The sequence below is a fragment of the Eumetopias jubatus genome, unplaced genomic scaffold, assembly GCF_037043125.1.
Source record: "Eumetopias jubatus isolate StellerSeaLion01/CBP00866 unplaced genomic scaffold, mEumJub1_p1.0 scaffold_3, whole genome shotgun sequence".
Classification (NCBI taxonomy): Eukaryota; Metazoa; Chordata; class Mammalia; order Carnivora; family Otariidae; genus Eumetopias; species Eumetopias jubatus.
The window spans coordinates 149,772,479-149,797,742 of record NW_028274809.1 but is presented as its reverse complement, the minus strand read 5'-3'; the positions used below and the strand labels follow the sequence as shown (position 1 = coordinate 149,797,742).

The following is a 25,264-nucleotide window of genomic DNA, read 5'->3' as shown; positions in this document are numbered from 1 at the left end:
GTAATGGTAAAGAACAAAAAACAAAAAACTCAACACTGCTACCCATGCCATTTTCACCTGTATCCTGTCACTTATTACAATGCTGTAGAAATGATCAACTGCGGGTTAATAAAGAAAATGTAGAATTCATAGGCCCTGAGCGAGGGCCTAAAGCCCTCTCCTTCAAAGCCAAGTATGACATTCTGTCAATTACTTTGGCCAGAGGATTTTATTTTCTCCCTCCCTCCCTTCCTCCTGCCCGCCCTCCCTCCCTTCCTTCCTTCCCCCGTCTCCTTTCCCTCTTATTCTTTCTTTTTAACTGTTCTCTTCTGGCTTCACAAACTGAGACTATGGGAAGACTGTCTTTGTCATATTACATAAAGTTTGTAGTTCAGACATATTCCTTCTCTGTAATGGATGTTCTGGTCTCCCTCTCCTTTGGCAAGAACCTTGGCTTGTGGACACATATCTTCTGTCTCAAAACATGCTTCCACCCCCACTTTTAATGTTGGGGCACTTGGGTCAGTCCTAAACTAATCCACAGACCCTTGCTGAAGTCACTGGTTCACAGGCAGGAAAGTAGCGCAGTATGAGTAAATGCAGCCTCAGGAGAAAGGCTTCTTTTCTCTTCTGAGTGCCCTTCTGGAAGTGACCCCAAGCCCATCCTTGGACTCAATAGCTCTGGGAGTTGAAGCCATCTCATGATCCCATGGGGCAGTCTGCTGTAGAATGCAGCCGATGCCAGAGAAAGCAGAAATGAAAGATGCAACGAATCAGGGTCTTGTGTGACAACTCTGTGTCACTGAATTAAATCAGCTGAAACTTATTGAGCTTCTGGTAGTTCAGTCAGCCAGTAAATTCCCTTTAGTGTTTAAGCCGGTTTGAGTGGGGTTTTCCATTATCAGCAACCAGATACATCTTGAAAGAGCCATTGCAAATTTTAAAAGGAAGGGAATGCTTGGTTTTGAATTGAATTACACTTGAAAAAGCTAGCCAAGTGCTAAAAACAATATATTCAAACTTTAAACACTTTTTGCTATCATATTTAGTACCTATTACCTTACCAAGAACTGCTATCCAGTTGCAGGTTGCTTTGCAGGAAATGTGGCAAGCTGTGTCAGTCAGTTTATTCTGTAATTATGGTGGTGGGGAGGATTTCAGTATCCTGTGATTGCTATTTCACTCTATACTATGGGATTAATACCAGACGAACAAGAAAGATACTATTCAGCAAATAAAACATACAGTAAAACAATGTATATAACAGCGCATTGGTTTTATTGATGGCAGAAGAAAAAAATTCTCATTCACTTGTAAAAGGTACTTGCTCTAGTTAACTTAGTATTTTTTCCCATTCTTTGTATGAGCTGGATTGTTTCCCCTCTAAAATCTGCTTTTCCATTCTTCAATAACAATATTCATCACGGCTGCACCTTATTCTGAAGGGAAAGTAGGAGGTCTATCAACAGGGCTTGACCAGGATGTTTCAGTCAATGGCTCCTTTCTTCACAAAGGCTCTATTTAAAAAGAGAGGAGGAAAGTGAGATTGGATCCTCAAATTGACTTTTCTGTACTCAAGATATACTTCTGCTGAGACCTATGTAAATGTGAAGTGCTTGTATAAATATTAATAGATCTCAAGTAGACTAAATTGCACACTGCTAATTTATAAACATAATTTCTATAAATCAGTATATAAACAAAAAGCAAAATCAAAATAATTTTTCTCCTCAAAATTATTAGAGTACATCTCTGTCATTGTGAGCCCTATTATTGCTGGCATGTCGATTTCAGGAACTTGGATTAACTAAACGATATTTCACAGAGGATGACCTGGAAAAGATGCAGTCTGCCAATGGGCCACTTCAACCCCCATCCTACCCACCTCCATTTCCCCTTTGAACGCCTCTGGATTGGCTCTGTCCACACGGGTAATTTATGTGAGTCTGTCACCTGCTCCTGCCTGCTCCCAACCCCTACTGGCACCGCTCTAGTTGAAGCACTTTGGGTGGTGACCACAGAACGGCTGAGAGGAGCGGGGAGAGAAGCCCATGTGCCAGAGTCGCATGCCAGCCGCGTGCGTGAAAGAGCACTCGGGCAGGGATGGCAGAGCGCCCCCGGCTGCACACCAACAGCTCTGTTCGCCTTCGGAAGTGCACAGTGTCCTGTGTGGAAGATGAAGAGCTTCGGGCGCTGTTACCCTCACAGGACACCTGTCCTGCTGGCATCAGCGGGTTCTGTGACAGCTGTCTTTACAGCAAGCATTTCCCTCACCTTGATTTCAAAGTTTTACAGAGGGACGCTGGGCCACATTGTTAAAAAAAAAGACATTTAAAAATGTATCTTTTTTTTTTTTTTTACCAGCTGAAAAATGGTGTTAAAACCTGGACTTTAGAAAATAAAGTCATGACATTTATGCAGTAGTCGATGCTTAGCTCTTGGTTTCAAGGTTTCTGGTTGATCTGTGAAACTGTGAGGACCGTTCTTTCATCAAACAAGTAAGAAACTGGAAGTGAATACTCAAAGCGACTCAACATTTAATAAACTGCTTCTGGCACGAAGTCTTAACTTTGGTGGCCCTCGGGAGCTCCAGAGTGTCCCCACACAGGTCATCTCTGTCTTTTCACCACAGGACGGGACACTCTAAGCACTCCTGACTGACTACTGTGACAGCTTCTTAGCTTTGTTGACTCCCGGTGCTGTGATCCCATAGCCAACAGCAGTACTGCCTAAGCTTAATTTTGATCCTATTACCCTCACTCCGAAGTTCATTGCCACCAGTGCAGCTAAAGCCACACTCTTGTCACCACCAACACATATGTTTAACATCTACTGTTGGGTTCACATACTCTACTGTTGTCACTGAAAGCCGCTTGCTGTGAACTCTGCTTCTCCCCTCTTTAAGCGTTCCTCGGCCTTTAGAATGTCTTCGGAGGACTCTACCCCACCATGAAAATGAAGCTCCAAATTTATTCCTGAGGCCTGCCTCTACTCATTGCTATCTAGTTCCCAGGACTCCAGTCATGTCAGAAACCTCTTCTGGTGCATGTAGTTTTGGCCAGCTTTACGGATTAAAGAACTATGTACAATTCCTCTATCCATACCTACTCATATTTCTGAATTACCTGGGATGATTATGACAAGTGCAGGAACTAGAAGTTTGGAGTTTGGGCCCTCTTTCCCCTCAGGGCTCAGATCTGACTTGCCACCACTTTGTCCCAGATTTGGGCCTATTTCCCCACATTGCTCCCTGACACCTCCTTCTCTCACCTAGCCTGGACTCCCAGGCATCTCCTGCTTTTCTAGTGTCTGATGTTGTGCTTAGTACCAAGACCAAGTAGAATCCAAATCCCTCTCCACCTTGGGTGAAGTATATATGTGCATGTGAAGTGGTGGTGGTGGGATAGAGGGCTTACAAAGAAAACTTTTTAGGACAATCAAAGAATGTGTAAACTACACATCAGAAACCTTATCAAAATATACTTATTTAATAAACTGGTACTATGTGTTATTCATCACCTAGCAAAGTACCCAAAACATTATAAAAAAAAGTATGACTATGAAATTATGGTTTTTAAGTGAGAATAGAAAGTGCCTTAAGTGTTTCTTACTATCCTGAATAATTTTAGATAACAAAACCTGAGAAAAATTTCAGCATATATTAGAATTCATACTTATATTTGCTGGAAGTCAAATGGCGGGCTACAATGTATATCTTCTTTTTAAACGCTTAAGTTAATGGAAACCAGGAATGAGGAAACAAAAATATCTTTTCTCTCAAGAAGAAAATAACATATTGTTTGTGTGACAAGAACACAAGGTATAATTCTTGGTGTTGGTGAACCTCCCATTAAAGGTAGTATATCAAAAAGATAATTCTACTTCATAATCTTTCATGTTTGAATTAAAATAAAAAATTAATTTTTCTCAACCAAGAGCACATGTGTTTTGCTTATTTATTTTTCAGAGTAAATTTTGTAGTGAGAGGTTTTTTTAGTGATACCATCATGAGACTGTCCCCCCTTCCTCCCCCATGCAGCAAAATTAATTTTCTTATCAACGTCAGGAATCCAAAATCTCTGTTATACATTTCCCGCATCAACAGGACAATCCAAAGCAAGCACCTGGGAAAAATGGGCGTTTTAACTTAGGGAACACAGAAAACCACTAACATTGTGACGTTTCAGTTGATTGGGAGCAGCGTGCATCATAGTATTTGGTATCGATGAGCTATAATTACCATGGAGCTATGGTTTCTGCTTTACTTTAAGCAGTATGTTCTTTTTCAGAGGACATTTTCTGTGGAAGCCTAATCTAGAAAACATATGAAAGAAACCAAAGACAGGCCGAGAGGATGGGAGTTCCAGCCTTCTGGCTGCAGCCTTACTCACCCTCACAACCTCCTCTCTACTTCCAGGCTGCCAAGCCCTACCCACCTTCTATTCTGCAGCCTCGGGATACCGCTGAAAAGTCCTAATCCTGCAACCGCTGTCAGGCAACATAGAGCAATCAGGGAGTTGAGAACCTTCGGCCTTATTTTAAAACCTTGGTTTAACCAATTTAGACGCCCTCAGGAAGCTATGAGGGAATTCTCAGTTTTCATTCACCTTAAAAGTGCTTTAAGTGTAAGCACACTGAACTTATGTTCAATCTTGCACAATGTAAAGTTGTGGAAGTCTTTACATATACTTGGAATCTGCTCTGGTCAGTGCTTGTTACAGAAAAATGCCCAGTCATGAAGTAGTCCTTCTGTGATAATATGGACAGTAGATACCGGCTATTTACTCAGTGGCCTTGTATTAAGCACAAAGAAAAGCCAGTGATAAGACAAAGAAGATGCTACTCAGGCCCGCTCAGATAAATCAGAAGTCAGGTAGCATGAGACTTCCACTCCAGGCAGACTACTTCATAAGGAACGAAAGACTAGAACACAGAAGAAAACATTCCTTCACTTAGGATGACAGAGCTAATTTGTAACCAGTGAAGGAGCTTTGGGAAAGCTGAAGGAGATCTAAGACTCTGGGACAGTGCTGCCCAGCACAAATATAATGTGAGGCACATGCAATTTTAAATTTTCCATTAGTCACATTTTAAAAAGTACAAATAGTGAAATTAACTTTAGTAACATATTTTATTTAATCCAGCCTATCAGAAATAGTCTCATTTCAATACATAAACAATACAAATTACTGATATTTTATTTTTTTACCTAAGTCTTTAAAATCTGATATGTATTTTTCATTTATAGCACATCTCAATTTAGACTAGCTGCATTTCAAGTGCTAAAAAGCCACAACTGGTTTGAAAAATTGAGAGGGTCACTTAGCAGGGGGAAAATACAATGTGGATAACAGCCTTAGCAAAATGAACAGCTGAAATGAGAAACTGAGAACAATTTCTTAAAAATTCTCAATGGTCTTGTTACTGAGAAGAAGAGACTGAGAAAAAAGATATAGTTAAGTCTAAAACAGTCTCTTATAGTCCTTAGAGTGCTATATAACAAAAGCTGTAATGGGAAAACTCTGAAACTATTCAAAAGTCTGGGCATAATGAGAAAATAGAAATGTTACCAAAGATGACAAAAGTTATTTCCTTCTAATCACATATTAAAAAATAAGGTCTTTGTTGATCAAAGTGAGGTGCCTTAGATTGGTCCCATAATTTCCTGACTTCTTTGTTATATTTCTCATCCTTCCCATTGAAGATAATTTTCAGAGAACAACTCTCTGAAACTCTAAGATGAAAGTTTCTGGATCGATAGCACAGGGCCCCCAAATCCCATCTCTGTAAGCAATCACGTTATCCTCATCCAATTCCTGAAGATGCACTATGAAAACATTTCCTCTTTTTTAAAAAGGATTGAAATTAATTAAATAATAAAAAACTCAATTATCCAAGTTGGTGATTATCTGGTCCTTTGTTTCCTTTTATTTTCTTCCTGCTTTCAAACTTAAAGACATTTCACTGATTGGCATCACCTTTGACAGAAGAAAGTGGGTATAGAGAAAAAGGGGGTTAGAGGTAGCATTTGTGGGGAAAGGTTTGGTGGAAAAGTAGCTCATAACTATGGTATAATCTTATATACTTTATAATTGAAAGGTTTGAAACATCAGTTTTTTCTATTATATTATTATGAAATATTAACAATTGGATTTACATATTCAACATAAATGCCATCTCACAATGCCAATTTTACCTTCTCATATTAGTTCCGGGCCCGGGGAGGTTGGTAAAACTGCTGCGTGGGCCGAGTGGATCTTCTTGGCTGGCCATCACCTCCTCTACGGAACTCAAGCGTTTGGTCATAGGTGCCTTCTTCCTCCTGTTTGTAAAGAGTAGTGATTTAAACATGTTCAGAATAGCTCCAAGTTTCCTAAGTTAAATACTTTATGGTTCCGATTTTGATATGCCCTCTTAAGCTGCCCTGGGATTCATATCTGTCAACTTTTATAACAGAGGGAAGCAAGGGGAAGGAAAAAAAAAAGCAGGGACATTGTTAAAACTCTTTTGGTCCTTGATAATAGAAGAATGAACTTGACGTGGTAAGATTAGAATCAAATTTAATTCTAGAAGAGGAAATTATTTCCACATAATAGCATGATTATCTCACCAAATGACTTGACACAAAGGGGTGAAATCACAGAAAAGCAAGCATTATAATAAAAATTTTCCTGAATATTTGGGCTTCTAAATATTCTAGGTATTTGTCATGGAAAGGGATTTTGGTAAGATATGGAAAAGGGGTTGAAGAGCCAGAGAACGTTCACCAGCTGTCTGTCCTCATCTGATGAAATCTCCAAGATCGTTAAGAACCTTACATCTAGAGATAGGAAAAAGTAATGGATTGGAATGAGGAGGAAATACAATTTACATATAAAGAAAGCTTCATGCAAACATAGCAATTGCCACAGTAAGACACAAACTATTTTCTTCTCATTTCCTTTCTTACTGAGGGGATAGATCTATCAGCTCAAGGAATAGCATGGAAAATTAGGATAAGCAGATTAAACAGCAGAAAGAACACAGTTAATTATAATATTTGAAAAGAACTTAGAAGCAACAGAAACGTAGCCAAAGCCACACTGGTTTCTTACTGAGTGCTGCCACCCTGTTATTTTAGTATTTTTAAATTAATGCAGCTATGAAGTATGTTCCCTTTTAAAGACAGGAAAAAAATTGGCTCTCAGTTTTGTTTATGAAAGAAACTGCTTCTATTTCAAAAGTAGGGTTTAAATTCCAACTGAATTATCAGAGCACAATAATTTGCATGATTTTGGAAATGTATCCCGCTTCTTCCTCCTCACATTATCTCTGAAGCTTCTTTCCCAAAAGATTGCTTTCCTTTGATCCTATTAATACCATAAGAAATTATATGAGAGATGGAGTTCTATTCTTCAAATTTTACAGATCCAACTACTGCAATTTTACCTGAGAGAAGAAGAAAAATGCTAAGATAATTTGATCAAATCCTATCATTTAGAAATGATATTTAATATTTGGCACGAACATAACTCTCATTATTAGGCATCCCCCATGGTATTCTTAAGAAAAAAACTATTATTTCCATTTTATACAAAGGACACTGAAGCCCAGGAAAACTTTGTGACCTTGCCCTGATACTTCTAAGGCAAACCTGGGTTTTGATTCAAATGCAACTGCAAAAATCTTTACATCTCAGTCTGCAGGTCAAAGAAATAAACCAACAGCCAAAAATTAATGATCATCCTTAAGGGGCCATCATCACCTAAATAAGAGAATGGAGAAATTTGACAATCTATTGACATCACTCAATAACTGCATTTTAGAGACAAACTTCCAGATTAGCTCTCCTTTCTCTATGCCCCTTTCATTAACAATCAATCTCAAAATGGTTAGAAGTGTCAGATATGCCTATAATTTAGCAAAGCAATTAAATGCAGGAAGAGAAATTAAAAAGTGTTCAGGAAAGGAAAGAATTATTTTTTATTATTCTGGTCACTGTTCTGAATGATGACTGTCAAATATTATAGCTAAATTTGAAAAGGAGCTATTTAATTTTATGACATATGACAACATTTGAAGCTCTGAATATTAACTGAGAAGAATGAAAATATATTTGCTACTGTAGTAGATGAAGTAATTATTTCAGGAATTAGAATCAAATGCTTTTTTTCTCCATACCCAGCTGCAGAACTGGCTAGAGGACATCTAGAAATCTATACGTTATCAGTAAAAAACACTGTTAAAGGTAGGAAACTACATTTGCTGAGGAAGTGAGCTGGATTTATATAATATGGCATTGCTATTTGAAAAGCTGTCTCTACTGTGTTTAAAAGATTCACAGACTATTAGCGAGAGCCAATTAAATGGTCTTATAAAGATGACCGACCATCAGATTTCTTTCACATTATTTGATGTCTTCACAATCTTTTTATACAAAAGTAGAAGCAAAAAATAAAAATGATCCTGACAGCTTGGTTTTCAGGTATTGTCAAAGGCACAATCTTGCTTTTTAAACTTTTAAATATTCCTCTTGCAGAATATTTGAGGGCAAAACTGGTCACCCACAGAAACTACTTCCTATAGTCCATAGCTAGTAATTGTTAGCATTGAATGAGTACCTCTTTCCATTTTACATAATACAAGCTCAATTTAATAGATGAGTTTATTTGGAGTCATCTTTGAATGACATTTATACCTAGTTCTTCCTTCTGTCTCCTTCCTTTAGGTACCACTACTCTGTAACAGATTTATTTATTTTAAAAGATTTTATTCATTTATTTGACAGAGACAGACACAGCAAGAGAGGGAACACAAGCAGGGGGAGTGGGTGAGGGAGAAGCAGGCTTCCTGCGGAGCAGGGAGCCCCATGCGGGACTCGATCCCAGGACCCTGGGATCATGACCTGAGCCGAAGGCAGACGCCTAATGACTGAGCCACCCAGGCACCCCTCTGTAACAGATTTAAAACTAAAAAAAAAAAAAAAAATTAAATTTTACAATTCACAAACGTATTTTTAAAATCTGACACTATGTTTGAGCTGGCATAGTCCTGGAAGGCCATACAATCTGTCCCTCCCCTTAGATCTGACAGACGAGGAATCTTTAAACCCTGAGAGGTGAACTCATTTTCCCATGTCACAGAGCTTATTCAAGGAAGAGTCCAGACCAGGGTCATTTTGTTTCTGACTCTCAGGCAAGATTCTTTAAAAAACTTGTGATATCTTTTATAAAATGAAACTGACCAATGTCATCTTCACCCAACCTTTGAGATTCAGAACTATTTTATTGGGACTCAAAGACTTTTGCCCACCTAAACCTGGTTTAAAAATACTAAATAACTAATATCTGAATACCTATGCAACCTCTTTTCATGCCAATATTTACTAGTTTATTGCTCCTTTTAATGAGAAGATATAAAATGCAATAATCATTGTGACATCAAGCATGAATGAAGTATTTTGAAGAAAACAAGAGTCCCAGCACAAATGCAAAAAGGAGATGCACAACTTCATCTATAAAACATGTTCAATAGGTCACAACATCTTTTTGTGTATCACCTTCAGTCTCTCATTAGCATATACTATATCTGGAGTGAGAACACCGGCAAATACATACTCCCTCATTTATAAATGAGCTGTGGTACAAAAGATCATTGTAAGTCAGTCACTCAGAACCTGGAACATATCTCAGTAAAAGGTATGCAACATTTAAATAGAGGTTGGGTTCTCTGTTCTTCAAGGTGAAGTGCAACTAAGCATACAAACCAGTATTTTAGGGAATGTGCTAGATTGGTGGTTCTCAACTGGGAGTGATTTTGCCCCCTGAGGGACATTAGCCATTGTCTGGTGACACTTTTGGCAGCTACATCTGAGGGTGCTACTGGCATCTAGAGGGTCCAGAGATATTTTTGGTTGTTACAAACTGAGGGGGAGTTGTTACTACGTCTAGTGTGGGTGGAGGCTAAGGATGTTGCTAAGCATCAACAAAGCCCACACAACAAAGAATCACTGAGTCCTAATGCCAATAGTGCCCAGGTGAGAAACCCTGGGCTAAGCCAATGAAGAAGGAGTAAACTTCTTACTCCTAAGTGCCAGGGTAGCCTGGAAAATAATTCTGAAATTCAGGAAGTTCGGGTTTGCCACCCTTCCACTTTTTCTTTTGGAACATTTCTTCTGCCTCTGTCCTCTAAGGCCTAAACTCTGACTCAAATCTCTATGGAACTTTTGGCCGGGGGAGGGCGGGGTGCTCTATTTGCCCACAATGTTACATTTTCCTCTGCTCCAATGACCCATTCATATTATCTTGTCTTAAATTACCATCTTTTCATTTTCAGCATTTTCCCACGGCCATAACTCTGTGAGGAGACAGCCAGAGATTATTTGGTTGGTGAGAGTTGGGAGCAGGGATGGCAATTCTCTTCATAAAAAAAACTTAGAGGGTGCCTGGGTGGCTCAGTCATTAAGCGTCTGCCTTCGGCTCAGGTCATGGTCCCAGGGTCCTGGGATTGAGCCCTGCATTGGGCTCCCTGCTCAGCCGGAAGCCTGCTTCTCCCTCTCCCACTCCCCCTGCTTGTGTTCCCTCTCTCGCTGTGTCTCTGTCAAATAAATAAATAAAATCTTAAAAAAAAAAAACTTAGAAAAACTTATTAATACTGTCACGTGTCCTTTAGTAGCTGTTTTGTGTGTAACTTAACATTTCTTCTAGTCAGTCCCTTCTAACAGAATTTGTATAGTAGTTACAAAAACATAATCCAGCATATGAAATGCATACCATGTACTCTCAACAATAAGCCTTGAAATTTAGGGTATTACGAATAATGAAATACTCATGAGTAGATATCTCCTTCAGTGATTTACATATGAACTACTCACTCTGTGAATTTCCAGGCTACCTTTTACCTGCCTGGTGAACTACTGTAGTCAGTTTACAGAAATACAAACTAATTTTAATATAAAACCTAAGCAAAAGTTAAAGACAAACTTGCTTTCCCAAAACATCATGTAATAAAGGTGAAACTATGGGGATAATAAAAAGATTAGTGGTTGCCCAGGGTTAGGGGGAACAGAGGAATGAAAAGAGAGAGCACAGGAAATTTTTAGGGCAGTGAAACCATTCTGTTATGGTAGATACGTGTTATTATACATTTGTCCAAACCCACTGAATCCTAATGTAAACTATGGACTCTGGGCAAGAATGTGTCAATGTAGATTTACCAATTACAACAAAAGCACTGCTCTGGTGGGGCATGTTGATAATGTGGGAGGGTGGGGGGCGCAGGGAGTATATGAAAAGTCTCTGTACCCTCCTTTTAGAGGTACTGCTCTAAAAAAGACAAAGTCTATTAAAAAAAAAATAGGCTGTATGGGGTGCCTGGGTGGCTCAGTTGTTAAGCATCTGCCTTCGGCTCAGGTCATGATCCTGGGGTCCTGGGATTGAGCCCCACATTGGGCTCTGCTCCTTGCTCAGCGGGGAGCCTGCTTCTCCCTCTCCCTCTGCCTGTTGCTCCCCCCTGCTTGTGCTCTCTGTCAACTAAACAAATAAAATCTTAAAAAAAAAATAGGCTGTAAAATAGGTCATGTCAGTGGGATACTTTGTGCCTTGTCTAGTGCTGATAATATGGTAGATCCTTAATATTTGATGAAATATTTCTTGACCTGCCTTATCAAAATGGCACATTTTCAATCCATTCAGACTCTTCCTGTGGTTATCAGTAACTAAAATACGACAATTAAATTTCTTTCATCCTTGGGATGCCATGAGAATTAATTAATGTGTGAAAACCACTCTGAAGTTTATTGAGCTTTCTGAATTGGTTCTAGGTTGTGCTTAATTTTGATTATACCTTGGATATTCACAACATTCCCTCTTTGTCCCCCACTGAAAAACTTTGACCTTTGAATTTATGTTTCAGTCCAAATGGTGAAATAAAGTATCTCTGTCCCATTCAAAAACAAAAAGAAAAAAATCATGTAATGGACCCTAAAAGTAGAACCTAAAATATTTTTAAGTAATCTGTTTTAGATCAATTATACTAATACTCTACTACATGAGAGTAACTTAAAATTGAAAGTAAAATCTGCATCGGCTTTTATTTTCTGTGAAGGCTATGGATAACATCTGTGCCCACAAGAATCATGTATTATGATCAACACTGAACTTTAGTTTACCAATTATTCTTATTTAAGAAATATGTTCCAAATGAATATTTATAGCTCTATCACAAAATAAACCAGGCTTGTGGTAGTCTGGAACCACAAACTATAAAACAGGAAGTTTCTGTAAAGAAGAGTAATCCAAATAACTAAGAAACAATTATTTGTTCAAGTAAGTAGTACCATAACCTGACCTAGAACACAGGTCTTCTGATTCACAGTCCTATATGCCCTTCACCCTGCTCCCAAGTAATGAGGGTGAGGAATACAGTTATAATGAATTTCAGAATTGGAAGGGGAAATCGGAGATAATCCAATTGAGCAGATTAAATTTTTAAAGATTATTATTATTATTTATATTTTGGGTAAATGTGACACTCTTCTTTCAAATGAGATTTTATACAGAATTTCAATATAAAATAGATGGCCCAGGTTAGAGTGAGGGTACGCAAGCAGGATCCCCTTGGCTTTCTCTTCCTCAGGCCCTCTGAGCTCTGTAACTCCCTAAGGGACAAAAATTAAAAACCTCACCTATTTCAACCTCTGCTGTACGCTAGGAACTAGCTGGGTTGACTGACCTGAGTAATATAACAAAGCGAGCTGATGGAAGAATAGCAACCAAAACGCAGGCCTCTGACTGAGCTCAGAGCCTCTTCATCTTTGCCATCTATCACAGAGAAAATCCAAACCCTTCTTCTGACTTCTATGAACTAAATGTCTCATTTGATAATAAACACATACCTAAGTTGGGAAAAAAAAACAACTTAGGCTTTATTAACATATGAGAAAGTCATTATATATAACCAAAATAAGTATGTTTTATAATAGACTAATTTGTCTTTGAAATTTGAGTAAAATAAGATTCCATTTGAGAATAAAATATAATGGAGAATTATAGTCTCCCTCCCCTTGAGAGCAGATCTAAGATCATCTCTTTAATATGTGCCATGTCCAGGAATATTTTATTTAAACCATGTATTTTATAACAGAAAAGATAAACACTGATTCAAGACCAAAAAAAAAAAATCTGATTCCAAATCTAATTACTAAACAACTATTCCAAAATCATGGCTATTAGAACACAATGTTTTTGTTTTTGTATCATGTAGGATTTCAAAACTGTGTGACATTTCACTGTGGTTCTGATCTTCTCCTTTCAGGGAAGACTACATTTTCTAGAGTTACATAAAAATTGAAACTGTTGATTCTATAAGATATTAGGAAATCATCTGAATACTAGTTCAAGGATTCTACTCTATGCTCTGCCAACCAACACACAGTACTTTTCATCACAGTCTTTCCTCTAGTATCAATAAGACTACCTACCCTTTAACACAGAGTAAACAAGCTATTTTTGGCAGCTTAGGCACTCAAGGAAATTGAACTAAACTTCAAAAGGTTGCATCCATATTTTAACTACGAGAATATAATATGAAAAAGAGACTAGTCAACATGTTACCCTTATCAAATTGCAAATGATAAAAGTATAGACACTCTTTCATTCAAAAACATACCTGAATTTACTTACAACTTGGAACAGAGGAAAAGGGAATGAATGTTTATTCCACTGTGTGTCTGACATTTTGCATTATATCTCATTTAATCCTTCCAAAGCTTTGAATTACTTCAGCTCACCATTCTACAGATGAAGAAATTAAGGCTCAGGGTAATTTACCCAAAGTCATATAAGTGGTCATGCCTGAATAAGACCCCAGGCTGTCTGCCCCCAAAGTTCTTTCCATTGCATAAAATAGTATATATTTACATATCTTGCTTCAGACAGTTTTGCCTAATTTTTTTAATAGCTAGCTTAAGATCATTTTCAAGTAAATGGATGGCCTCTGCCCTGAGACCTCTGTCCTAGCATAAACATCGTTTACTGGTCATAATCTTTGTTGAAATACTAAAGTCCAAAGAATGAATATATGTTTTATAAAAACATATACCTCTCTAAAACTCATTGGCTGTTTTAGCTAAAGGTTAAACAGATTCAAAAGCTTGCCCAAAAATCAAGGCAGAGAGCACATACAGCTCCCAAATATGCCAATCTACTCAAAGATTTCCTTGAGAGATACTTCATGACATTGGTATTTGAGACTTCGGTCTCTTCAGTCAGATCTAAGTCTGAGTTTAGACTCTACCACTTTAAGCATATTACTTAACTTCTCTTGGTCTCAGTTTCTCACACAGAAAACAATAATGAACTCATAGGTTTACATGGGGAACTATAGGAGGTAATACCTATAAAGGGTTTATGAAATAAGCCTTCTATGTTGTCTATTATTCTGAGATAAGTAACCCTTTGACAATACAATATACAAGCCCACTTCAATCAAACTATCTAGACCCAGAGACTTTGCTAAAATTCAGGAAGTTTGTTGCTAAAGTATTCCTCAGATTGCTTTGGGCAGATAAGGAAAGTGGAAAAGCCACTGGGGGGGGGGGGATGAAAGAGCTAATGCAAGGAGAAGGATTCTTGCCATCTGCTCTCCTTTTATTTCTATGGAAATTAAAAAAAAAAACCCAACTATCTATACACTAAAACTAATAATTTAATATTCTAAATCACTCTATTTTTACCACTGGTTTTGTTTCTTTGGGAGTAGGTCTTCTTAATTACAAATAGAAAGGGCAAATAGAACAAAAAAAAAGGGGGGGGAGGAAATTAGCAAAGAAGCATTCTTGAAATCAATCAAAAGTTATAGACACTATTTGCATAAAATCTGAATATTTTAAGAGGAAGCCAAAAATAAGTTAATATGATCAACCTCTTTGAATGTCTTGCCTTTTAGATCATACCCTTGAAATTTTGCTAAATGCTATAAAAAGGAACCCTACTTAAAAAGTGGAAATACAGCAATGATTATTAATAATAGAAAATGCCTATCTATGTTGCTATGTTTTCAGGTCAATGCCTACAAATTATCTTTGCAAAAACAACTGCTTTCTCAAATATGCTAACTGAACAAATGTTTTAGAGTATCTTATGGTTAAGACATATGAGTACTAATCACAAGTGGTTAATCATTTTACTCTCATAATTATATCATTTTTACATCTTAAATGGGCAGGCTAATATAATTTAAGATAGGTTAACCCATTCTTTCTCTGAAAGTAATTACTGCACCATCATGACAGACTACTACTTAAAGTCAGCCCAATGCATATTATGTAACTGACCACCTGAGACAAACAGTTAGGGTATGCTGCAGTGACCTGTAATACAGATTTAAGAAACAGAGATAGAAAAAAAAAATCTTCAGGTCAAATTGATGAAATATAGGCCAGATCTTTGCCATTAAAAAGTACAGAGGCTTGGAGTGGGGATGGGACACGTGACTTGACAAGCTTTATACAACTAAAAGAAAAAAATTGCGATGCCTAGTAACACAGAAATAAAATCATTGCTGATGTTTTCACCTACTTAGTGAAAGTAAAAGAACTTAAGACTGACAGGAAAAGAATTAAACATTTAAATCTTAAAGCAGATAGCACCCAATGTGACAAACATCCTTTCTGCATTTAAATCCCATTCACACCTAAAAACCCATACTAACAAAGTATGCCTAACGAACTAAAAATATTTCTCTTTAGTGAGACATAATGATAACAGATGTTTAGAAACCCTTATCAATTAACAGGCTAGTTAGCAAAGCCGCGGTTTCAGAAATGCAAAGTAGCCCAGGAGTAAGCGATCTGAAGTCCCAGGTTCCAGAGAACTCTGGTGAGGGGAAGTCAGGCTTCCTCAGGCAGTCAACTCCACTGCTCTGTGTCCTGTACGACAAAGGACAAATCTGCATTTTTTAAAAATTTTATTATGTTATGTTAGTCACCATACATCATTAGTTTTTGATGTAGCGATCCACGATCCATTGTTTGCGTATAACACCCAGTGCTCCACGCAGAATGTGCCCTCTTTAATACCCATCACCAGGCTAACCCATCCCCCCACCCCCTCCCCTCTAGAACCCTCACTTTGTTTCTCAGAGTCCAGAGTTTCTCATGGTTCATCTCTCCCTCCGATTCCACTCCCATTTTTCCCTTCCTTCTCCTAATGTCCTCCGTGCTATTCCTTATGCTCCATAAATAAGTGAATCTGCATTTCTACCTACATTCTCTCACTGAGCCTATTTCCTTTGCCATATGAAAGACTTTAAGCTATTTTGAAACAAGCATTAGTCTTCTATTTTCTAGCATGAAAAGAAGCAACTCTTGGAATCACTCACTTATCAAATACCATTATTTCCAGAATCTCCCATCATCTTGATCATCTTTTCCTTTACGCATTTTAATATTTACTCTTCTATGTAACCTAGTTTTCAGACTAACATTCCAAGTAGGGTCTGCTTGGAACATAATACTATTATTTCCCATGATGAGCAAACTCTATGTAAATCTATTAGTGCAATCTAACCTTGTTTTAATGTTTTTAGCAGCTGCCCAATCACTGCTTATTCATATTGTGCTTGTCATCAAGCAAAATCCCTACAACCTACTCCTCGGTTTATGTCATTCTGGTTTGAAAATAATTATTTTCCCAATTTAAATCTCAACGTTAAATTTAACCACAGTTGAAATCCATATACTAATGAAAGATATTATTTTGGCACAGTATTATCATTGATGTATTCTGAATTTTCTGACAAGTTATTTTTTTTTTGCATAGTGAAAATCAGAGGACTACCATCTAAAAGGGTAACACCTAAATAGATGACTAAAATGTCATTTGGAACTAGATTCTAGGGAAATTTAGAAGATGAAAAGAGTGTCTCGGTATGAGATTAAACTCTCTTAGCAACAGAATAGGTTAAAGGAATAGGTTGATTTTTTTTTTTTTTTTTTGCCCTATGTAAAATGCTGTCTAGCCTCTTGAGAAATATGAGCTGATACTTCTACCCACATTCATCTTCATTTTTTTATTTAAAATTTTTTTAAATTCATGAGAATTAAGATTGAGTGAACTAAATGTTTGAAAGATATCTTAATTAAAACGGTATATCACATATTGAGCACAAACTTACTACAATGCTGAGTATTTTTTTTTAAAGACTTTATTTATTATTTGACAGAGAGAGAACACAAGTAGAGGGAGAAGCAGACTCCCATGGAGCAGGGAGCCGGATGTGGGACTCGATCCCAGGACCCTGGGGTCATTCCCTGAGCTGAAGGCCGACGCTTAACCGACTGAGCCACCCAGGTGTCCCAATGCTGAATATTTTTATACACAGTACTTCATTAAACTCCCACAAAAATCCTCAAGTAGTTTGGTATCATTTATCTTCATTTACAGGTAAAATGTAGGATCATGTGCTATGGTGTCAATGAATCTGAAACTTGAATATCAGCTCTGCAACTTGCTAACTTAATGATTTTAGGCAAGTTACTTCATGACTCTGAAGCTGTATTCATAGTTTTCCTTGTATGTAAAGTGGGAATACTAATAATTATTTCATGGGGTTCCTGTAGGTATTAAATCGATTAATGCAGGTCAAGAGTTATACAGGGTGCCTGGTGTGTAAGCGTTCCAATTATAATCAGGCTCTAAAGAGGACTCTAATCTTCACATTCTCAGCCATTTATTCCCCTTTACCTCAATATGTTAGTAGAGAAATAACATATCACCTTGCTGTTATTGAAAGAGAAATTACTCTCAGTATGCTTAAATTTATGGATTTCTTTTCCTCATGTTGAGATTTCAAAATGTTCAGTATATGAGGAGTTAGCTTTTTTTTTTTTAAAAAAAAAAGAAAATCATTCTCTTTCCAAGTTTAGGAGACCTTCTCAATCATTTTTGATGGTAAGATGGCTGAAGAAAGAGAATGGTATCACAAAGATTTTCTCCAAGAATAATGAGAGAAACTTCTCTCTCTCTGTCAACTTAGGTAAAGGAAAATTATACAGTATATATCACCTGATTTAATTAAGGCTATTAAACATATTATATTTTCCTGTAATAATTTCTATGCTTACTGAAATTCAGGAACCCTTTTTCAGATGTTCAACACAGGCTAGGGGAACTAATAATATACTCGAGAGTAATATGCTCATCATCTTACACAAAGGGGGAACATAATAAATGTTTGTTCCTGTTTAATATGTTTTGTTCTCCTTGTTCAAGAATGAAGCTATTTCTCCTTGTCCGTAGAGCCACAGCGGAAGGAACAATGACAAAAAGGACACGTTAGGAAGTATTACTTTGGAGTCAAGAGAGTTTCTTAGGTTTTTCAAGCACTTAATATGTATTTTTCTGAAAAGTATTAAGGTAAAACAATCAACTTTTTTATTTATTTTTTTAAGATTTTATTTATTTGAGAGAGAGAATGAGAGATAGCATGAGAGGGAAGAGGGTCAGAGGGAGAAGCAGACTCCCTGCTGAGCAGGGAGCCCAATGTGGGACTCGATCCCAGGGCTCTGGGATCATGACCTGAGCCGAAGGCAGTTGCTTAACCATCTGAGCCACCCAGGCGCCCCAACAATCAACTTTTTTAAAATTCTAAATTCATCCAGAAGATTATTTAAAGTATAACTACTTTATGTAACTTAAAACTCTTGCCCTCTTCTCTCCCCCATCCCACCCCACACACAATGTGTAAGCTGCTTATTAAAATAAAAAGTAAGATGGGGCACCTGGGTGGCTCGGTTGGTTGAGCGAGTGCCTTCGGCTCAGGTCATGATCCTGGAGTCCCGGGATCGAGTCCCACATCAGGCTCCCTGCTCAGTGGGGAGTCTGCTCCTCGCTCTGACCCTTCCCCCTCTCATGTGCGTGCTCTCTCTCTCTCAAATAAATAAAATCTTTAAAAAAAAATAAAAAGTAAGGCAAGTAGATCCTACTGGACTAGAAGAAAAGGACAGTAGACAATCAGTGATGATGTCATTATTGTACAGGAATTTGTAAAACTGAGGATTACTAGGGGCGCCTGGGTGGCTCAGTTGTTAAGCATCTGCCTTCGGCTCAGGTCATGGTCCCAGGGTCCTGGGATCGGGCTCCCTGCTCGGCGGGAGGCCTGCTTCTCCCTCTCCCACTCTCCCGGCTTGTGTTCCCTCTCCGTCTCTCTCTCTCCGTCAAATAAATAAATAAAATCTTAAAAAAAAAAAAAAAACACCTGAGGATTACTAATTAAGGCCTAATGAAAAATCAGTAAGACTTGGAAAGTTTATGGTATTCTTAACAGTTTATAAACTCTGAAAGTTATAAAGTGTAACACTGATGATAGTCAAATTCCACTTTCATTATCTTTGAATAAGGACATGACAGTCTTTTAAAAGCTGAATTGAAATGAGGAGAAAAGCCTGTTCAGGGTTAAACACTAATTTATGCAATCCCCGGTTTTGACAAGAATCCTGTCAGTGTCAAGCAGCAGGTACACTGACAGGAGGATGGGCTGAACAGCTTTGTGTCAGAGCTAGGACAGAAGTCACCAATTTATGAAGGCTGTTAACAAACACAGGACTTCAAAAGTGTGAAGAAAAATGGTTTCGCACAAAGGAAATGATGGAAATTTTTATAACTTTGCAGGCAACACTATTAGCTTAAAGGAACACAGTTCTTTCATTTTGTGGGAAAAACTAGTTTACTTTAAAAAAGGATTTATGGATTTTTATTTTAGGCCTGCATTTTAAGACTCCTAATATAGAAGTTAATTATACTAGTAACATTGTAATAGAAAAGAAAATTTTAAAAGGAAATATACAAGAAAAAGGAATTAATTCGAAGAAAAAGACGGTGCAAAGAAGCAGTCTGGGTTTCCTTCCAAGAGAGATAATTTGGGATGGATACCCAACTCTTGATTTGAAAGTTCCAATCAGCAGCTGCTAATGTAGCAGTCCAGGGTCAGCAAACATCACTTTGAAAAGATGGACAATAAGGGAAGCTGCTCTTTCCAAAGCCTTGAAAGAAAACTACAGAAGTGGAACCAACAGAAATTAAGAATCTATGTGCCAGGCATTTCAACTATTCAATGATTGAATAAAATGTTTATTGAGCAGCTACTATGATCTTTTCAACAACTCCAACAAACTGCATATTTTTATCGCTATTTTTCAGAGGGAAAACAAAAGTGAGGTTTAAAGAGGGTGATATATTTTGGCCAGGTTATGTTGCTTTTTCTGCACATCCCAGTGGATGAAGAGGCTGAAGGACAGAATTAGACTGATCATGTGAAACTCTTTGAGGTTTATAGAAATAGATCAAAATCAAGTGTTTTCCACCTCACTTGCATTTTAAACACATCATGAAATTTATAAGGTAGGTGTAAGAACACTAAGGTGCTACTGTTCTTACAACAAATTATCCATACTGCTAGCTACTCTGAAGGGCTCAAGTGAAGGACAATTGGCCCTGAGAGGACTACACTCTGTAAACAGCTGCTACACTTTAAATGAATTAATGTAAGTAAAGAGCTTAGAATATGTCTGTTGCAAAAATAAGTGTTCAATAAAGTGCGCTATTATTACTGCTTCACAAATGTAAAGTTCTATTCTTTATAATGTCACATAAAACATAAACAGTTTTTCTTTCACTGGTTTGAGTCAAGCGATTTGACTAAGTTACCCTAGTGAATTAGAGAGGTTGAAAACCTAACACACAATGCTAAATGAGCCTTTAGGTGGCACTTTACATTTCCAAAGTGATTCTTAAATTATTGGTGTTAATAATCAATGTAATATAAAAGAGAGGCTAAGAAATCTGGTCAATTAGCAACATGTTCATTTTTCTTCCAATGAAGAAAGGAACCCAGAGGCAACCTTCTTTACTGGGGCAAATCTTACCAGCTTACCAAATATAGTTAACTGTCTTTATAAAATTCATCCAAGTTAATGTTCCCCATTTTGGTATCTAGAGACAAGCAGCATTAACTCCCCAGAGAACATGACTACTGAGAAGGAAAGTATAATAAAGCAGTAAAATGTACCAATACAAACTATTACATGTTCCAAGATATTTATCCTCAGAGGCTTAGGTTAACACAAATAATTCTGTTGTATACTTAATTGTCAATATCCTAACATTACCTAAGAACTTAGAACTCTAATACATTTTAAACAAGGAATGTTCTTTAATTTCATAATTTGATAAACCTCATAGTACTATTATGCTCCTCTGTTTGAGTGTTATCACATTCAGCAGCATAAACTTTGAGAGAGACTATTTTTCTAAGCTCTCTCTGGTCCCAGTGAGAGACTATTGTTTAGGCTCTTTTTAGAAACTTTATCAATATTGTGGTGTGGTATGTCCATGATGGGCCATCCCCTTCAATGCCAGAACAAGAATATTCCATGACAGTTGATAAATTAACTCTATGATTGTGAAGAGCGTGTGTTCTTAACAGGATTACCTAGTTTCTTATTTAGATTTTGTTTTATATTTCCACAGCTAGTAGGGGACAACTCTTTATAAGTGTCACGCAAAAATTATGAAGGGCATTAAAAAAAATTTCCTCATTTAAAACTGTGTTGGTGTTAGGAAAATCTCTCCCCATGAATATATTGGTCAGGAATAGATGGATAGGTCATAGATAGATGAGGTCTCCTGAGATTAATGCTTTTTTCCTTTAATTTCCTACCTTTTTTATTTTGTTCTCTAAACAAACAATTTAGTAACTATCACAGCTTTTTAAACACTGATATCTTTCATGTGTTTCCATGCGCGTGCGCGTACACGTGCACACACACACACACACACACACACACAGAGTCTGAGAATGTTCATGTACCCAATTAACGTTTTTATCTATTCAATACATCACCACCTAGCATGAAGATGAGTTCAAGAAGCCCCACAACTTTGTTAATAGTCCTAGGATTAATGTTAATGGTTTATGCATAAATGCCCACCTTTACAGAGCATTTTCCAATACTGAATTTTGCTGGAGTCGTAGGGCAATAATATAGTCATTATGTTTATGCAGGCTTTCAAATATCAGGATCCTAGTGAGAACCTCTATCAAAAACTGGCTAGGGGTTAACTATTAGCTTCTGCTTAATAAACATGGAAAGTTCTCATTTGTATATCCACTTAAACTTTTCTAGTAGCTACTAAAAGACTAGAAACTGAGAGTGAACTGTCACAGTATGCTTTACACATGATTTTTACTAAGGGTTGAAAACTTCTGCTCTGAAAACACATTCTTGGTCAACTCCCTCTGCCATGTTCCTGGGCAGTTTTTAAATCTTTACTTTGCCCTTCAAAATTCTTCTCCTATTTTTGACCTTATTACTTTCAACTGATGACCGGCTTTTACTTCACAAAGAGAGTTCATTAGAATTATTCAGCTTCCTTCCCTGAGACCCAACAATTTAACCTCACCACACCTATATTTACTTCTTCCTCCTCCTCTCCCCAGTGTTCCTCAAACATCCAAAGTCACATGTGATTGTGCCCCACTTTCTTATCATGGCCTGGGTTTTTAAAAATCTTTACTCCTATTTTTACAACCTCTCCTTTTCTCTTTGCTTCACTGTGCCTTTGATGTAAACAGGCTTGGGTTTTTACCCTGAGTTCTTTTACTCTTTAATCTCATCCTCTATGCTTTTTATCTTCACAACCAAGATCTCAAAAATAGCCTACACCTCATTTTCTTGTCTCCCACTCATTCTCAAGAAACCGTAAGTTGCAATGCACATGCACCATTCCACTGGAAATGCATGCTACAGTTACCAGTCACCTACTGATAGCCAAATCCAACAGGTAGTTTCCAGTTCTTATCTTTCTTGATGTTTCCAGCACTATGTATTATGGATTCAGCACCTATTCCTGCTGTCCTCCCTGGCTATACCTTCTCAGTGCCCCTTCCCACCCCTTTGTGAAATTCCCCAGAAGTCTGACCCCAGTCCTTGTCTTTCTCTTTTTGCACATTTTCTCTAGGCAATCTCACCCATACTCTTTACTTTTGCCTAAATTCTGATGACTCCAAGGTCCCCACCTCTTGCCTTAACTATTGTAGTAACTGGTCTCCATGCTCTGCTGCTTTCACTGAAACCCATCTTCTATACTAGGGCAATAATCTCTCCCTTTTTAAGATTTTACTTATTTGAGTGAGAGAGAGAGAGAGAGAGAGAGAGAGAGGGAGGGAGAGAAATAGAACATGCATGCGCTCCATGGGGCGGGGAACAAAGGGAGAGGGAGAAGCAGACTCCCCGCCGAGCAGGGAGCCCGATGAGATGCGGGGCTCATCCCAGGACCCTGGGATCACGACCTGAGCTGAAGGCAGATGCTTAACTGACCGAGCCACCCAGGTGCCCCTAGGGCAATAATCTCTTAAAGCAAAGATCACATTATGACACTCGCCTGCCTAAAATCTTTCAGTAGCCCCTATTCTGAGGGATAAAATTCAAACTCCTTACCATAACCTGCCTCATTCTTCATCCTTTGACCCCGCCTTCCTTTTCAGCCTCATCTACTGAAGATTACTAGACCCACCTGTACTGTTGCCAATATACCTCGCTCTACCATGCCCTCTAGAATTTCCCTGACTTCTCCCATTTCTTACTTTCCTCCCTTTTTCCCTCCTTTTACCCTTCAAGACTTTCAAGACTCACATTAAACTTCAGTTATCCAGATTTAACAAATATTTACTGAGGGCACCTTATTTTCCAGGTACTGTTCTGAATGCTGAAGTATTAGCTGAGAAAAAGTCCCTGTTCTCACACTGATTTCACTTAGGGGCTGGAGGCCGGAGCAAAATGTGCAGAAAATAAAGCAGGGCAAAGGGGCTAGAGAATTTTTGTGATGGCACACTGCTGTTTTATAATCAGATGGTCAGGGAAGGCCTTGATTGATTCCTCCATGAGTCAGTGCCTGACTGAGTTAGGTACTCTGTGCTCTGCTCAGGATAAACAGATGCTGGCTTACTTCCTGGGCTCCTCTGCGAGTCTAGGACTCCTTGAGAGCAGAGATTGCTCATCTATGCATTTCCATTGGCTAGCACATAATCATTCTAAGGATATGTGCCCAGCACTGTTCTCAGTGGTGAGTTAAAGCCACCTAGTAAGTGCTCAAAAAAAGGATTTCTGGAATAGACTGATAACATGTTTGAAATGATAATAGGAAAACCTCAAATATAAAAATTTCACTTTGTACTTAATATTTTAATAATGTATCAATACTAAAACAGGGACAAAGAGTAAAACAAAATATTATAACTACATAGTAACATATTCCTGAAATTATGCATGGTAGGGAAGTACAGATTAAAGAAATATTTCATAGAAGAAATGTATTTTGCTCTGTATTTGAAAGCACTTGGAAGAGACTAAATTCTGAAGGTGTTTAAGCATTTTGGGAACAGTATAATTAAGGGAGAATTTTGCAAGGAATTGGGAAATAGGTTGTATGGATAGAGTGAAAGTAGGTGGTAAGACTTTGTATAGGTAACTCGACTTGTTTAGTTATGGGAGTATTTCATTTACTAATGATAGGAACAAGTTTAAGGCTAATGGTATTTTATCCATGAAAAACCATAATCATGTTGCTGTTAACCTCACTGAAGGCAAAGGCAAAATTAAAAACTGAAAGGTGATGTTTTATCTTATTTTTTTCCTCCTATATTTTCAGATCCTTTTTGCAAATTTTTGGGATTTTTTTAAGACTAAAATTCCCTAATTATGATCAATTTTCTTCTTGCTAATTTTATTTTGCTTACTTTTTCAAATAAAAAATGTAATACAAAACTACAGAAAGTTTATAAAATTGAAAAAATGTATGTATACACACATGCAGAGTATATATAATTCTACTACACTAAACCACTTCACCTTGAGTATATTCTCATTCAAATCTATACATTGCTTTTATTTACTCATCATAAATATTTCCATTGATATTACAGCCTTCATAATGATCTTTCATCACAGCTGTAAAATATTTCATTCAGCAGATGGAAGATCACTTATTTTACCATTCTCTTATTGTTAGGCATTTAGGTAACTTCTAGTTTTTACTATTATCACAAGCCTGCAATGATCATCTCTCAGCAATTAGCTTATTTCCTTTGCTCTTTCCCCTAGGAGAGATTAACAACTGTGGGATTATTGGTTTAAAGGGTATGAATCTTTCAAGGTTTGGAAAAAAATCAGAAGGATCACATCAATTTACATCACCATCACCAATGTATAAGAGTACTCACATCACGGCATCTTTGCCAGCATGAGCAT

The 25,264-nt window shown here is 37.5% G+C and overlaps 1 protein-coding gene across 2 annotated transcripts in view; it reads right to left on the bottom strand.

Annotated features, from left to right (window-relative positions):
• Positions 1 to 1,236: 1,236 nt before the first annotated feature.
• Positions 1,237 to 25,264, bottom strand: part of TDRD3 (tudor domain containing 3) — a 160,369-nt gene continuing 136,341 nt past the window's right edge. For both annotated transcript variants that reach the window (XM_028105088.2, XM_028105098.2), the window contains 2 exons: positions 6,176 to 6,301; positions 1,237 to 1,496 (listed from right to left, as the gene is read on the bottom strand). In XM_028105088.2, the coding sequence (XP_027960889.1) occupies positions 1,466 to 1,496; positions 6,176 to 6,301 (157 nt within the window). In that variant the 3' untranslated portion in view covers positions 1,237 to 1,465. The remainder of the gene's footprint in view (positions 1,497 to 6,175; positions 6,302 to 25,264) is intronic.